Source organism: Polypterus senegalus, chromosome 2 (assembly GCF_016835505.1).
Source record: "Polypterus senegalus isolate Bchr_013 chromosome 2, ASM1683550v1, whole genome shotgun sequence".
Classification (NCBI taxonomy): domain Eukaryota; kingdom Metazoa; phylum Chordata; class Cladistia; order Polypteriformes; family Polypteridae; genus Polypterus; species Polypterus senegalus.
The window spans coordinates 185298401-185312787 of record NC_053155.1 but is presented as its reverse complement, the minus strand read 5'-3'; the positions used below and the strand labels follow the sequence as shown (position 1 = coordinate 185312787).

At 38.2% G+C, this 14387-nt stretch overlaps 1 protein-coding gene across 8 annotated transcripts in view; it reads right to left on the bottom strand.

Moving 5' to 3' along the window:
* LOC120523590 (phosphorylase b kinase regulatory subunit alpha, liver isoform-like) overlaps positions 1-13525 on the bottom strand; it is a 147298-nt gene extending 133773 nt beyond the window's left edge. For all 8 annotated transcript variants that reach the window (XR_005632667.1, XR_005632666.1, XM_039745011.1 and 5 more), the window contains exon 1: positions 13061-13525. Coding sequence is in view for 6 of the 8 variants with exons in the window: in XM_039745011.1 (XP_039600945.1) it covers positions 13061-13138 (78 nt within the window). In the remaining 2 variants the exon portion in view is untranslated. The remainder of the gene's footprint in view (positions 1-13060) is intronic.
* Between the last annotated feature and the right edge of the window lie 862 nt (positions 13526-14387).

Genomic DNA, 14387 nt, shown 5'->3' with positions numbered 1-14387 from the left:
ACCATGTATAGCAATAACTGTAAGAAAGCAAAACTACATACCCATCTTTCCTACACCATCTTAGTGAGTGGCACAAAGCTAAACTACAGCATCCTCTTCTGGAAAAATATAAGAAAGTGTTCACTGCTGCACTTAACCATTAAATTTTAGTTTTTCCAATTCTGTTCTTCTTCAATTATATTTCATTCTCTGCTTGTGTAAAGCTGTTCTTTTAAGTTGAATAGTGATTATGTAAGAAGACATTTTATTGTAGTTGCATGACTTTCATCACAACTGGGACTTGTCCAGGAACATCTATCAACTGAAAGTGGAACTTTAGATTATCAATGACCCAAAAGAAAAAAAGCTTCCTATAACCAAGATGAACCAAAGGTTCAAATAGGAAGCATAAATACTATTTTAAAAGAGACCTCCACATCGCCTAATTTGACTGTTAGGTTTTAAGGTATTAGCTACAAATGTCAGAATGGAGTTTCATTTTAAAGCTGACAGAATAAATATAATTTATAAAAATAATAATAAAGAAACAGTTACCCCATGCTAGTTCATGGAATGCTCCTGTCAGCACTTTATACTTGAAATCTTGCATCGTGCCTTTCCAAGAATGAAAAAGTGAACAATTAAGTCTAGTGAACCAAGCTGTTTAAATATTGTGAGGTGTGTTTCATTCTTCAATGCACTTTCTAAACAGAGACCTGCCCTTAAGTTCAGAGATAGCCTCTATTAACAGAATGCCTACAATTGTTTTGGAATCTACACCAGTTATAACAACATACAGTGCATCCGGAAAGTATTCACAGCACATCAATTTTTCCACATTTTGTTATGTTACAGCCTTATTACAAAATGGATTAAATTCTTTTTTTTCTCAGAATTCTACACACAACAACCAATAATGACAACGTGAAAAACGTTTACTTGAGGTTTTTGCAAATTTATTAAAAATAAAAAAAACTGAGAAATCACATCTACATAAGTATCCACAGCCTTTGCTCAATACTTTGTTGATGCACGTTTGGCAGCAGTTACAGCCTCAAGTCTTTTTGAATATGATGCCACAAGCTTGGCACACCTATCCTTGGCCAGTTTCGCCCATTCCTCTTTGCAGCACCTCTCAAGCTCCATCAGGATGGATGGGAAGCATTGGTGCACAGCCATTTTAAGATCTCTCCAGAGATGTTCAATCTGATTCAAGTCTGGACTCTGGCTGGGCCACTCAAGGACATTCACAGAGTTGTCCTGAAGCCACTCCTTTGACATATTGGCTGTGTGCTTAGGGTCGTTGTCCTGCTGAAAGATGAACCATCGCCCCAGTCTGAGGTCAAGAGCGCTCTGGAGCAGGTTTTCATCCAGGATGTCTCTGTACATTGCTGCAGTCATCTTTCCTTTAATCCTGACTAGTCTCCCATTACCTGCCGCTGAAAAACATCCCCACAGCATGAGGCTGCCACCACCATGCTTCACTGTAGGGATGGTATTGGCCTGGTGATGAGCGGTGCCTGGTTTCCTCCAAACGTGACGCCTGGCATTCACACCAAAGAGTTCAATCTTTGTCTCATCAGACCAGAGAATTTTATTTTTCATGGTCTGAGAGTCCTTCAGGTGCCTTTTAGCAAACTCCAGGCGGGCTGCCATGTGCCTTTTACTAAGAAGTGGCTTCCTTCTGGCCACTCTACCATACAGGCCTGATTGGTGGATTGCTGCAGAGATGGTTGTCCTTCTGGAAGGTTCTCCTCTCTCCACAGAGGACCTCTGGAGCTCTGACAGAGTGACCATCGGGTTCTTGGTCGCCTCCCTGACTAAGGCCCTTCTCCCCCGATCACTCAATTTAGATGGCCGGCCAGATCTAGGAAGAGTCCTGGTGGGTTTGAACTTCTTCCACTTACAGATGATGGAGGCCACTGTGCTCATTGGGACCTTCAAAGCAGCAGAAATTTTTTCTGTAACCTTCCCCAGATTTGTGCCTTGAGACAATTCCTTTGACTTCATGCTTGGTTTGTGCTCTGACATGAACTGTCAACTGTGGGACCTTATATAGACAGGTGTGTGCCTTTCCAAATCATGTCCAATCAACTGAATTTACCACAGGTGGACTCCAATTAAGCTGCAGAAACATCTCAAGGATGATCAGGGGAAACAGGATGCACCTGAGCTTAATTTTGAGCTTCATGGCAAAGGCTGTGAATACTTATGTACATGTGATTTCTCCATTTTTTTTATTTTGAATAAATTTGCAAAAACCTCAAGTAAACTTTTTTCACGTTGTCATTATGGGGTGTTGTGTGTAGAATTCTGAAGAAAAAAATGAATTTAATCCACTTTGGAATAAGGCTGTAACATAACAAAATGTGGAAAAAGTGATGCGCTGTGAATACTTTCCAGATGTAGTGTATATACTATACTATATAAGTTTTCTTGTTCACTTGCTAGGGTTGACAGATTTGTGCCAAAAATCTTTTAAAAAGCCTTCACAAACAACTGAAAAACTTCAACACTATGCACTAGTTCAGTGTGCATGGTACTCACTTTGTTTTTTTTTATAATTGTACTTCATCTTCAGTGCTGCTTTAATGATTCAGAAGATTACAAACAAATGTATACAGAGTTCCATATTGAGTGTGCAGTAACTTTGCTAACAAGCATAAGGATGTGTTGGAAAGTGTTTCAGCTTCACATCTCTAGAGTCCTGGGATCAAATTGCACTGCCTATGTGGAGCTTTTATATTCTTCTAATGTCTGAGTACTAAAGCATAATTTCAACATCCCAAAGACAAGCTAGGGTTAATTGATGACTCTAAATTACCCTATTGGGAGTAAATTCAGGTGGGTGCAGGAGACTGCCCTACGATAGACTAGCACCCTAGGTCTGATCATACCTTGTGCACAGCATAGGCACTGACTCTGCGAGACCCTGAAGTCCCTAAATGGGTTTGAAGATGGATGGATGGATGGATGGATGGATGGAAGAATAAATTGATGGATGTTTTTATGTCCTGTAAACGACTCACCCTACCTAAGTCAATAAATTCAGCAGAAAAATATTGTAAGCACATATTTTATTATATGGAATGAAACAGAAAAATCATATCTTGTTTAAAATAACCTACTGTATATTCTCATTTGTGCTGTGGTTGGTGAGCAGTAATATATTAAATATTTACAAACAATGTAAATATAATGTTTTTACAAAGCAAAAAACAATGCTAATTTAGATTGAGTAATTTAGTTTTGAGGTATCATGTCCATATTCACTTCCCACATAAGGACACACGTGGCTGTCACACAAAAATATCTAAATCATGTTCAGTGATTTCTAAAACATTACACTTAAACTTGAAATTTTGAATCTGTCCCAATGTATTCCTATTAACTGTATACCTGTACCATAAGTAGGCAAAGTAAAACAAAGTTATTCAACCACCTGAAGCTTAACTAAAGATACAGTATGAGGAGAGTATACTGTAAGGAGGGCATCTTTGGTTACAGTCACATTCATATTTCAATTTAGTAATTGCTGATAATTTACAAATAAATTCTGTTTTGGCACTTGGACAAGTAACAGAACCCTAAATGAAAAATAGTAATGCAATATAAAAACATATTAGTAACTTTGATAATGATGCAGTAAAACTGTTAAATTCACAAGATCAAAATAATTTAATGACAATTCTATTTTTAAACATACTGTAGATGAGCTTTTTACCTATATCTTTCAGTAGATATTGTTTCTCTTTATTATTGTCTGGTATTTTGTCATGTACTTTACAAACATATGGGCAAATTAAACTTTTGTTATGGGGTAGTAAAGTTTACTTTAACTCTGACCTTGTTTCTGTCTATTGGTGTAGTGTTTGTTTAAATAATATCTCTGATTGACAAACAAGTCTAATAATAATTTTTATAACTTTCAATGTAATATTTTCATTAAAAATGGTATGCTTTTGTTTGTCATATTTCAACATAAAATAATGAGAATGAATTGAAATGTACACTGTTGTTGAATTGGTAATACAATATCAACAAAAATAATTGCATCTATAACTTTGTCAAAATTATGCATCTCTGATGCAATGTATTAACCATCAGGCAATGCAGCCTAATGATTATAGAGTATAAATTGCTCAACAATAGTCATGAGCATCCATTCTAAAAGTGAGCTTGAGAAAGTTAATTTGTCTACAGTAATCCCTCGCTATATCGCGCTTTGTCTTTCGTGGCTTCTCTCTATCACGGATTTTATAGCATATCTATATATATATCGCGGATTTTTCGCTGGTTCACGGATTTCTGCAGACAATGGGTCTTTTTATTTCTGGTACATGCTTCCTCAGTTGATTTGCCCAGTTGATTTCATACAAGGAACGCTATTGGCGGATGGCTGAGAAGCTACCCAATCATAGCATGCGGTTAAGTTCCTGGGTGCTGATTGGCTCAGCTAGGAAGAGCAACATTCGATTCCGCTTTATGTTAGCCAGCATCTCATCTTGCTCATTCAGCATCAACGTGTTTCGCTGTGTAAAGAGTTAACTTTTGTGCTCTTTAATGTTTATCTTTGTGCGTAGTCAAGCCCTTCGTTATGTCTTCAAAATGATACAATTTTTCTTGTATTGTACGTATTTATTGCTGGTGGCCTGTCTATCGTAATGGCTGTAACATATGTGATACTGGAGACGCTCAATATCTTTAAAATAACATTTAGGTTTTATTTATATTTACATGTTGTAGATTTTTCATTTATTTTTATATTACCTAATCAATTACAATGTGTTTAAAACTGTATTATGTATTAAATAAAACTCCTCAATGATATACGATAAGTATGTTTGTGCATAGTATATAAACAGTGTGTTTACATACATAATTTCAACGAATCTTACCTTATATCTAAGAGAATATAAAGGGTTTATGCTGTATAACTGTGTGGGAAATGTTTATAAGAGTGTGGGAGAGTTTATAAAGGCTTAAAAAATATAAAAATAACCATATACACATATGGTTTTACTTTGCAGATTTTCACCTTTCGAGGGGGATTCTGCAACGCAACCCCCATGATTGAGGATGGATCACTGTACTTGTAGAAATCTGTGAAATTTATGTACGTGTATGTTAACTACCCTGTGATGTGAACTATAAATAGCTCTATGAAAAATAATATTTGTCCTTTGTATTCATACTGTAAATGATCTATTTCTGTGAGTATTTTTTTGCATTGGCTTAGCCTTTAGGCTCACAATACGTTTCTTTGATTAAATAATAGGGGGAATGCACTAAGGCTTTGCTAAAGACTATGCACAGCTGTTAGTGTTAAGACAGAATCAGTGTTCAGCAGATATAATGGTCAACAATGGTCAAAAGAGTGTAACATGTCTCAATTAACCTAGCAAAGTAGATTTGAAGATGGTTTGCTAAGTTTATTACACCAATGTAACCTGATAATCTCCACAGAGTAAGTATTAGTTGTGCTGCATTTTATAAAAATCAAGGTAAAATATTTAAATAGCAATCAATACTTCTAATCAGAAAGTGGAAATCTGGGACCTCTACAAGTAGGCAAACACAGTATGTACTGCAAGAAAATGTGACTCTTGGCGCAACATATCCTTAGAAAATGTAAAATGAACATCATTGGTAACTTCACATTATCTCTGCCAACTTAAATCAGTCAGAAAAAAAATTTAAAGTCATTAAAAATATTTAGTTTTTGGCATAAAAGTGTGTTCTTTCATTTCTGACTATGGAAAATAAAAATATATTCAATTAAAAAATAACATACTGAAAACATTTACTGTATATATTTATATCTTTATTGAACATCCAATCATAATGCTAAAATGTCTATCTATCTATCTATCATTAGTCTCTTTATTTACAATATCCTTAAATAAGCACTTATTATGTATGTAAGTATGTATGTATGTAGGTACTACATGTAGATGCCAACAATATGTATACAAGTCTTTGGTTTTTCATATGAGAGTGAGCAAGTGTTCTTCCCATTGACTGCTGCTCTGATGTCACTGTGATATACTGTATCTCATTTTCAACTAGACAGAATGCTAAAAGCACTGTAGTGTTAACTAAAGTATTTTGGACAGTGATACAATTTTTCATAATTTTGGCTCTATGTGCTACCACAATGGATTTGAAATGATGAAATCTAGATGTGATTGAAATGCACACTTGCAGTTTTAATTTAAGGCATTTAACAAAAACATTGCATGAGCCATTTAGAAAAGACAGCCATTTTCTATGCTTGGTCCCCCCATTTTCAGGGGCTCAAAAGTATTTCGACAAACTAACATAATCATGAATGTAACAATCACTTCAATAGTTGGTTGAAAATCCATTGCAGTTAATGACTGCTGGAACTCTGGAACCCATGGCCTTCTCCAATTGCTGGGCTTCCACCCTGGTGATGCTTTGCCAAACCTTTATTGCAACTGTCTTCAGGTGCTGCTTGTTCGTTGGACTGTCTGCCTTCAGTTTTGTCTTCAGCATGTAAAATGGATGTCCTTTTGTACTGAGGTCAGTTGATTGACTGGGTCATTGAAGAATATTCCACTTCTTTGCCTTGAAAAGTACTTGGTTTACTGTCATAGTATGTTTTGGCTCATTGTCCATCTTTACTGTGAAGCACCATCCTATCAGTTTTGCAGTATTTATCTCAATCTGAGCAGACAGTACAGCCCTGTACACTGCAGAAATCATCCTACAACTTTTGTCAGTAGTCATATCATCAATAAACACCAGTGAACCGCTTCCATTGACAGTATGCCCATGACATAAAACTGCCTTCACTTTATTTCACAGATGTGGTATGCTACAGATCATGAAACATTTCTTCTCTTCTCCATACTCTTCTCTATCCATCATTCAGGAGCATATTGATCTTTTAATTTCACTCATCTAAAGTCTTCCAGACTTAACTGTTTTTTTACATTTTCTGGCAAAGTCCAATTTGCTCTTCCTGTTCTTGAGGATTACCAGTGATTTTCACATTATGGTAAACACTCTGTATTTACTTTTGTGAAGTCTTCTCTTGATTGTAGAGTATGGCCTACATCCCAGTGAGTGTTCTTGGTTTAGCTAAATGTCATGAATTGTTTTTTCTTCACCAAGGAAAAAATTCTTTTCAGACCCTATATAGATGACCTCACTGTCACCACATCATCTGTACCAGGGAGCAGATTTATACTCCAAGGGTTGGAGAGACTCATCAATTGGGCAAGGATGAGCTTTAAGCCTGCTAAGTCAAGGTCACTTGTTTTGAAAAGAGAGGTTCAGACAAGTTTAATTTTTTCCTGGATGGCACCAAGATTCCATCTACCAATGAGAAGCCAGTCAAAGGTTTGGGAAAAAATTTAACCACAGCCTCAGAGATGTGGCAGCCGTCCATAAATCCATCAAATACTGGAGACCTGGCTCAGCAACGTTGACAGCCTGGGAAATTCAAAGCCTGGGTATTGCAATATGGCATTATGCTTCAGATCCTCTGGCCTTTGCTGGTTCATGATATTCCTATTACATCAGTGGAGACAATGGAGAGGAGAATCAGTGGAAATCTTCACAAGTGGCTTGGCTTACCATGCAGCCTGAGCAGTGCAGCTCTTCGTGGGAAAAATAATATTCTGCAGCTTTCTTTAAGCAGAATCACAGAAGAGTTTAAGGTCTCCCATACTAGAGAAGCATTGCAGTACAGAGACTCATAGGACCCCAAAGTCTCAGAGGCAGGCATTGAGATCCAGACTTACAGGAAAATAAGTGCCGCTAGGGAGCTAGAGACAGCTGAAGTGAGAATGAGGCACAAGGCTGTAGGGAGCAATGGCAATGGGAAGATCAGGATTGGGCAGCTCTCCAATACCTCAGTACAACAAGGTCCAAGGCAAGGAGAGGCAAATGCTTATATAGGAAGAGGTAACAGCAGCAATGTATGAGAAAAGAACAGGCAGGATGGCCGGCATGAGGCAGCAGGAACCTTGGATGAGATGGGAGATTGCAATGGAATGAAGACTCACTTTGATGGACAACTGGTGAGCAGAGCCCCAGTGCATTGAATCCCTAATCCATGCTGTATATGACATTTTACCTATCCCTGCAATCCTCCAGCCATGGGGCATGGCAAAAACTCCTTCCTGAGCACTCCGATCTGGGAGTGGGGCACTCAAACACATCCTGAGCAGCTGTCAAAAGGCTCTAAGGGACGATGGCTACCAGTGGTGCCATGACCGTGCAGAATGCAGCTGCTGAGAGTGTTTCCTCAGCCATAACAATAAGTAGGCCACACTGTCCAGCCTAGGAAGCAGATAACATTCGTCAAGGCAGGAAAGCAGCCAAAACTGCAGCCGAGAGCTACTGCAGGTCTACTTTGCACTGCTAAGAATTGCCAGATGATGGTAGATCTGGGCAAGCAACTTAAGTTTCCGGCAACATCATTGCAAACAAACACTGTCATTTTGTCAGAGGCCTTAAAATAGCTTGCCCTGATAGAATTGACTGTGCCCTGGGAAGATGGTATAGAGGAGGCTTTTGAGAGGAAGCTGATTAAATATCAGGGGCTTCTGGAATAATGCTGGAGATAGGGGTGGCAAACACACTGCCATCCAGTGGAAGTAGGCTGCAGAGGCTTCGCTAGTTGCACTCTCTACAGAGTCTACACCCTGCTGGGCATGAGTGGGCCGCTTAGAAGGACAGCCATCAGGGCTGCAATGGATACAGCAGAAAGCACCTCCAGGTAGCTGTGGATTAAGAGGGGTGAGCCATGGTTCAATGCTGCTGGGACACAAGTCAGGGTTTGATCAACCCTGGCTGGGACACCTGGGCAAGGGTGTATGATGTTGTGAGACCCGAAACAACCTATGAACACAGGAAACATCATTAATGATGCATCCCAGCACATCCATAGGATGTATCTTTCGCCTATATGAATGTAATTATTCTTTCTGACTTTATGAATTTTACAGTCACTGAACATGCTGCTCCACTATTCACAGCAGATCAAGCAAAAAAAAAAACTAAAAACTACATTGAGTGAATAAAAAGAACATTAAAAGTAAAGTAGTTTGAACCAAAGACAACTTTCATGATGATGAGGCAAATGCATCCACCAGAACTGAAAAACTGATCACTTGAAATGTTTTATATTGGAGAATGGTGAGAATGTATCACCATACAAATGTCCCAATGTACACATTAACTGGCCAGGTGTTGGCTAAATTTGCATAATCCCTAAGTGTGCATGAATGAAAGGCTGAAACTTAGAAAATCTGCATGCATTAACTGTTCGCCAATTTTGCTCTAAATTGAGGTAAACAACTAGAAACTGAGACTCTGCTAACCACTTGCTAATGGTATTAGTGAAATCAAATAACATGTCACTGCAGCTCCCAAGAGAATAGCAAGAGAAGGCTCAATCTAATGTTACCCAGAGAATAACAGTGAATAATATTGTGATAATGTAACAGCCAAACTATGGTGGTCATTCTAGGTTATCAGCTGAAAGACAGGAATTGCTCAGTGACCACAGTGCACAAATTTATTTGCTTAAAGTAATATCTCATTGCATGTCAAAAGAATATACTTCCTTTACCTGAATGTGAGTGAACTATTGTAATCTCATGTAAGAATTACTCAGTTACACTTTCATAAATGGCTAGAGAAGTGCCCCACTGAGCACCGTGACCTACTGTATATCTGCACAAATTTAATGGCTACTGTCAGACTAAATTAACATTTTTCCAAGCCCATTGTGAAAATTATTAGAGCGAAATAAAAACTATAGAGTGAAGTATTACCAAATATTGACCATTCAAACAAAGTCACTTTGTTTAGTATTTAAAACATATCTGTTAAGTACAAAGACTCATCTTACTTTTTTAGCACTGGAAGTCCACAGAAGGTTAAGTTCAAACAATGAAAGCTATTTACAGTAAATGAAATATCCCTAAAGAAACAATGGACATCACTGAACAGACTCTGGTGTTATCCATCCATCCATTAAACCAGGTTTAGGAATGTGTATTTTTCAGTAAGGCTACCTTGACTGAAAAGGGGTTGTAAAACCTGAATATTGATACAAGAACTCAAAACTTTGACACTTAACTGGGCTGCTGTAGTACCAGCAGAATTACATCATTCATACCAACAATGAAAATCACACACATTCTAGCACTGGATGTCTTCAAACAAAATCTAATATTTATTGAAGCACATATGAGTGAAACAATACCACATTTTTCTTATATCATGTATTGAATAAGTTTGGCACGGTGGCACAGTGGGTAGCACTGCGATTCTAAATTGTCCCTAGTGTGTGCTTGGTGTGTGTGTGTGTGTGCCCTGGTGTGTGTGTGTGTGTGCCCTGCGGTGGGCTGACTTCCTGCCCAGGGTTTGTTTCCTACCTTGCGCCCTGTGTTGGCTGGGATTGGCTCCAGCAGACCCCCGTAACCCTATAGTTAGGATATAGGGGTTGGATAATGGATGGATGGATGAATGTATTGAATAAGCAAGTTATCCAGCACCAAATGGCATTTATGAAAAGGCAATTCCACTTACATATAAAAACTGGATTAGTCACCTTTAACTACAATGACTGCAACCAAATGCTTTCTATAATTCAAAATCAGCCTTTCACATCACTATGGCGAAAAGTTTGCCTGCTCTTCCATGTAGAACTGCTTAAATTCATAAATATTGGTGGTTTTTCTCTATTTTGTATAGGTCTAAACTTCTTTAACTATGTTTAATGTCTTTTCTTAACAGCCACATGTACTTTTTAATTTGTTTTGGATCACTTTTAGATCAGCTTCATCTTATAGACATATGGTGATACATTCTCTTTTAAGATTATTCTTGATACAGAGCAGAATTCCTGGTTCCTACAATTACAGCAAATCATCCACGTCCTAAAGAAGCAAAGCATCCCCACACTATCATATTACCTCCACCATGTTTGACTGTTAATATTATGTTTCTACTGTGCAATGCTGTGTTTCACTTACACCAGACATAATGAGACCATATTGTCCAAAATGCTTAAGTTTTGTGTTACAGTATATGTAGAGATAATAATATCCCTGAAGGACTGTAGATAATCCATGTGTTTCTAGCAAATGGAAGAAGTACATCTATTTTCTTCTTAGTTAGCTTCCACCTTGATACTCTCTCCAATGAACAGGGCTGGCGTGTGGTGTGAGACAATGCGGGTGGCATCTTCATACAAGTGTTTCTTTTTTTTTTAATTGTAAAATAATAACACAAAAAAATGAAACACAAGTATGAACCATAAAAGTTACATACATTTCAATCACCTAATTTATATACTGTCTTTAAAATTTCATTTTAAAACTTTCAAATGTCACAGAACTACATTTCGCACCTCATTGTGGCACTGAAAGTGTCTTGAGTATCAAAACAGCACTTGTGTATTTCAAAGCCATAGCGCTGTAACTGATATTGAAGTTAATTTCACTGATTTTTCACATATTGTACTGCGTATGCATTGACTGTCATTTTATAAAATTGTATTCATTTCTGGGATGTTTCTAAGGTGTCAGTCACGTGTACAATGTAATGTCTCTTAAGTTTTCAAATAAAGTGTTTAGTTACAAAGGGCAGGTGCCTTTAAGCTTGCAGGACTAACTGTATTTGGAGGCATTTGGAGAAAAATGCAGGAGGAGTAAAACAGTCAATGTTCATTTTGCATTCAATTGTGACATTACAAAAGTAATAAAAATATATATTTGGTTTAAACTGAACCAGTGAAAATGTATAGATGGATATTGTTTTAAAGCCTTTTTGTGTTTAATTGATATTAAGCTAATTAGTTTCACTTTTTTTAACATTTCTTTAAGAATAAAAGTATTTATTTATTATTTTCCCCACTGTTCCGAGGATGTGTTTTATCATGGAAATATTTTATTATGAACCCTGTGGATACAGATATTAAGGCATTATACAGTATGTGTATGTATCAGCTCATGCCTAGTAAGAATATTGGGTAGGGCAAAAATATTCCTTGCCTCAGGCAGCATTACTTAACACACCTGTTTTGTCAATTAAGCCCATTTTTGCCCTGTGCTTTTCTGATTTTTGAGGTCATGAACACTGATCTTTACTGAACCATAGAAGCCAGCAGTTCTTAGAATGTTCTTCCTGGATGATTGCATTCTTTGATCATGGCGTAATTTTCATAGGCCAGGTACTCCTGGGAAAATTCAGTTCTGTTTCAAGTGTTTTCCATTTGGAGATTATGGCTCTCATTGTTTTTTGCTGTAGTCCCAGAGCCTTAGAAATATGTTTGTAGCCCTTTTCAGACAGATTTTTTTCCATGATCCCTTTAGGAATTTCCATGAATTGCAGCATCATGAACTTGTTGAACCTTTGTGCATCCACATTGACTCTGACAGTAAAGGTCAAAATAAATTTACATTGAGCAGGGATGACCATATTGAAATCTGTTTGTATTCAGTCAACCGACTTTCATTAGCCTTTTAATTAGTTTGATTTAACTAGGTTTTCACAAAATATCAGTGGTGTTGGAAAGCTTTGTTTATTAGATAAATGAAATGGATTTAAAATTGGGTTATTTGTTCACTCAGGTGCCCTTTGTCTACTTTTGGATTTTTTGCATAAGACTTGAAAATATTCAGTACCTAAAATTTGCTATAATTGAAGAAGTCAGGAAAAGGTAAATTAGCTTTTATAGAACTGTGGGGCCACTCACAGCGGAGCAATTTCATGCTGTCAGTAAGTCAAACTGCATGTTTTTGAACTGTGTCCATTTAGTTGTTCAGGGCAAATCACTTGGTCAGTTTTCAACGTGTACCTGAAAGTATTACCTTTTCTCGTTGAAATTAGCTACATAAATAATTGATCACATTACCAGGACGCACTTCCCGGTACAAGAATGGTGAACATGGACTACATAAGGAACTGGCTTCTCAAACTGTACCATTTAAAAATGAAAGCTGCGCACCCCACATTGGGTACCTTACTAATGCCAACAGTTACGAAATAACAATGCTTAAATCGTTTAAGAAAACAAACAAAACATCGCACCGACCTGATGACAGAGAATGGTTTGCTGTACCAGCCTGGCATAGCCATCAAGTCTCACTCCTGAGTTGCTGCGGCTCCTCATTTTTTAGGTCTCTTGCCGTAGGGGAAGGTTTCACTGTCTTCTCTGTAGTGACACACAGACAGACGACCTTCTCATAGACTGCACCTCCCAACTGTCATTGTAGGGATTAGGTCCACATACAATTTCCGCAGTAAAATCACAATGAATGACCACCGCCTCCTCCTTAACAGGCAAATAAGACGGCGGCGGGCCGGCCACTGTGTGCCTTGATCGGGAGGATATTGCCCCCTACCAGTCTGATTTACAGAGCGCTGCCATCTCGGCTTGGCTGGATCAAATGAAGAGCTTCGGCAGGGAGGCGGAGGGGGACAGGTTAGTGCTCATAAGCGACCTATACGCCGTAGACTACGGTCCCCGTGCTTAGCCGCCTTCATTACAGGGGCGCTGTCGAGCTGACAATGACATGGGATGAGCACGCAACTATAAGAAGGTCCTGTTAAATGCACAGTAACATGGTTGTCCCTACTGAATAAGTTATCTTTCTAGAAAATTCAAAAAACGTATACTAACCACTTTTACTACTGTAGCAATGAATACATTTGTGGAAGATTCTACTTGGGGAGGCGCTGGTGTGCAAGTTGGGAATAATTCGTACACACCGCTTCTAGGACCTGACAACGTACAGGACGCTGCTTTATTTAGTCAGACAGTAAGGCTGGTGTGTGTATCGGAAATGGTTACGAACGCAAGTTCAGATCGTTGAGGTTAGTATGTACAAGAGAAACTCGCAACTTGACGATAAGAGTTGGGGCCTCACTTGGGGCTTCTGGGTTTCTCGTAGTTTAGTTAGGCAACTACTCCACATTGACAATGTTGGTAACGCTCGAATAAATGCCCTGGAAAATGCGAATATTCTTTTGGTGGTCTATGTGCTGCTTTCCCGTCCTTATTTTCTGCCTTGTGTGCACCACTTTGGAAATTGAGAGTGTTAACCCGTGGTTATCTCTTTATTACCCGATATTATTATATACAAGTGAGCGTGTCAGCCTTGAACTATTTTTAAACCAGTATTATTATCATCAAGTGAGTCTGTCAATTGTCTAGAGGTATTTTCTGCTTCGTGCCCGATGCCAGCCCCCTGAGACCCATTGTATTAAAACAAAGTGAATATATTTATCGACGATATCCTGAGGCACTTTCTCTGCTGTGATTGCTGAACGTTTGTCACAGTGTACCTTGCGCATGCTCCCATATCCCAAAGACGTGCAGGTTAGGTAAACTGGGAATTCTAATGCCCCCTGGAGTGAGT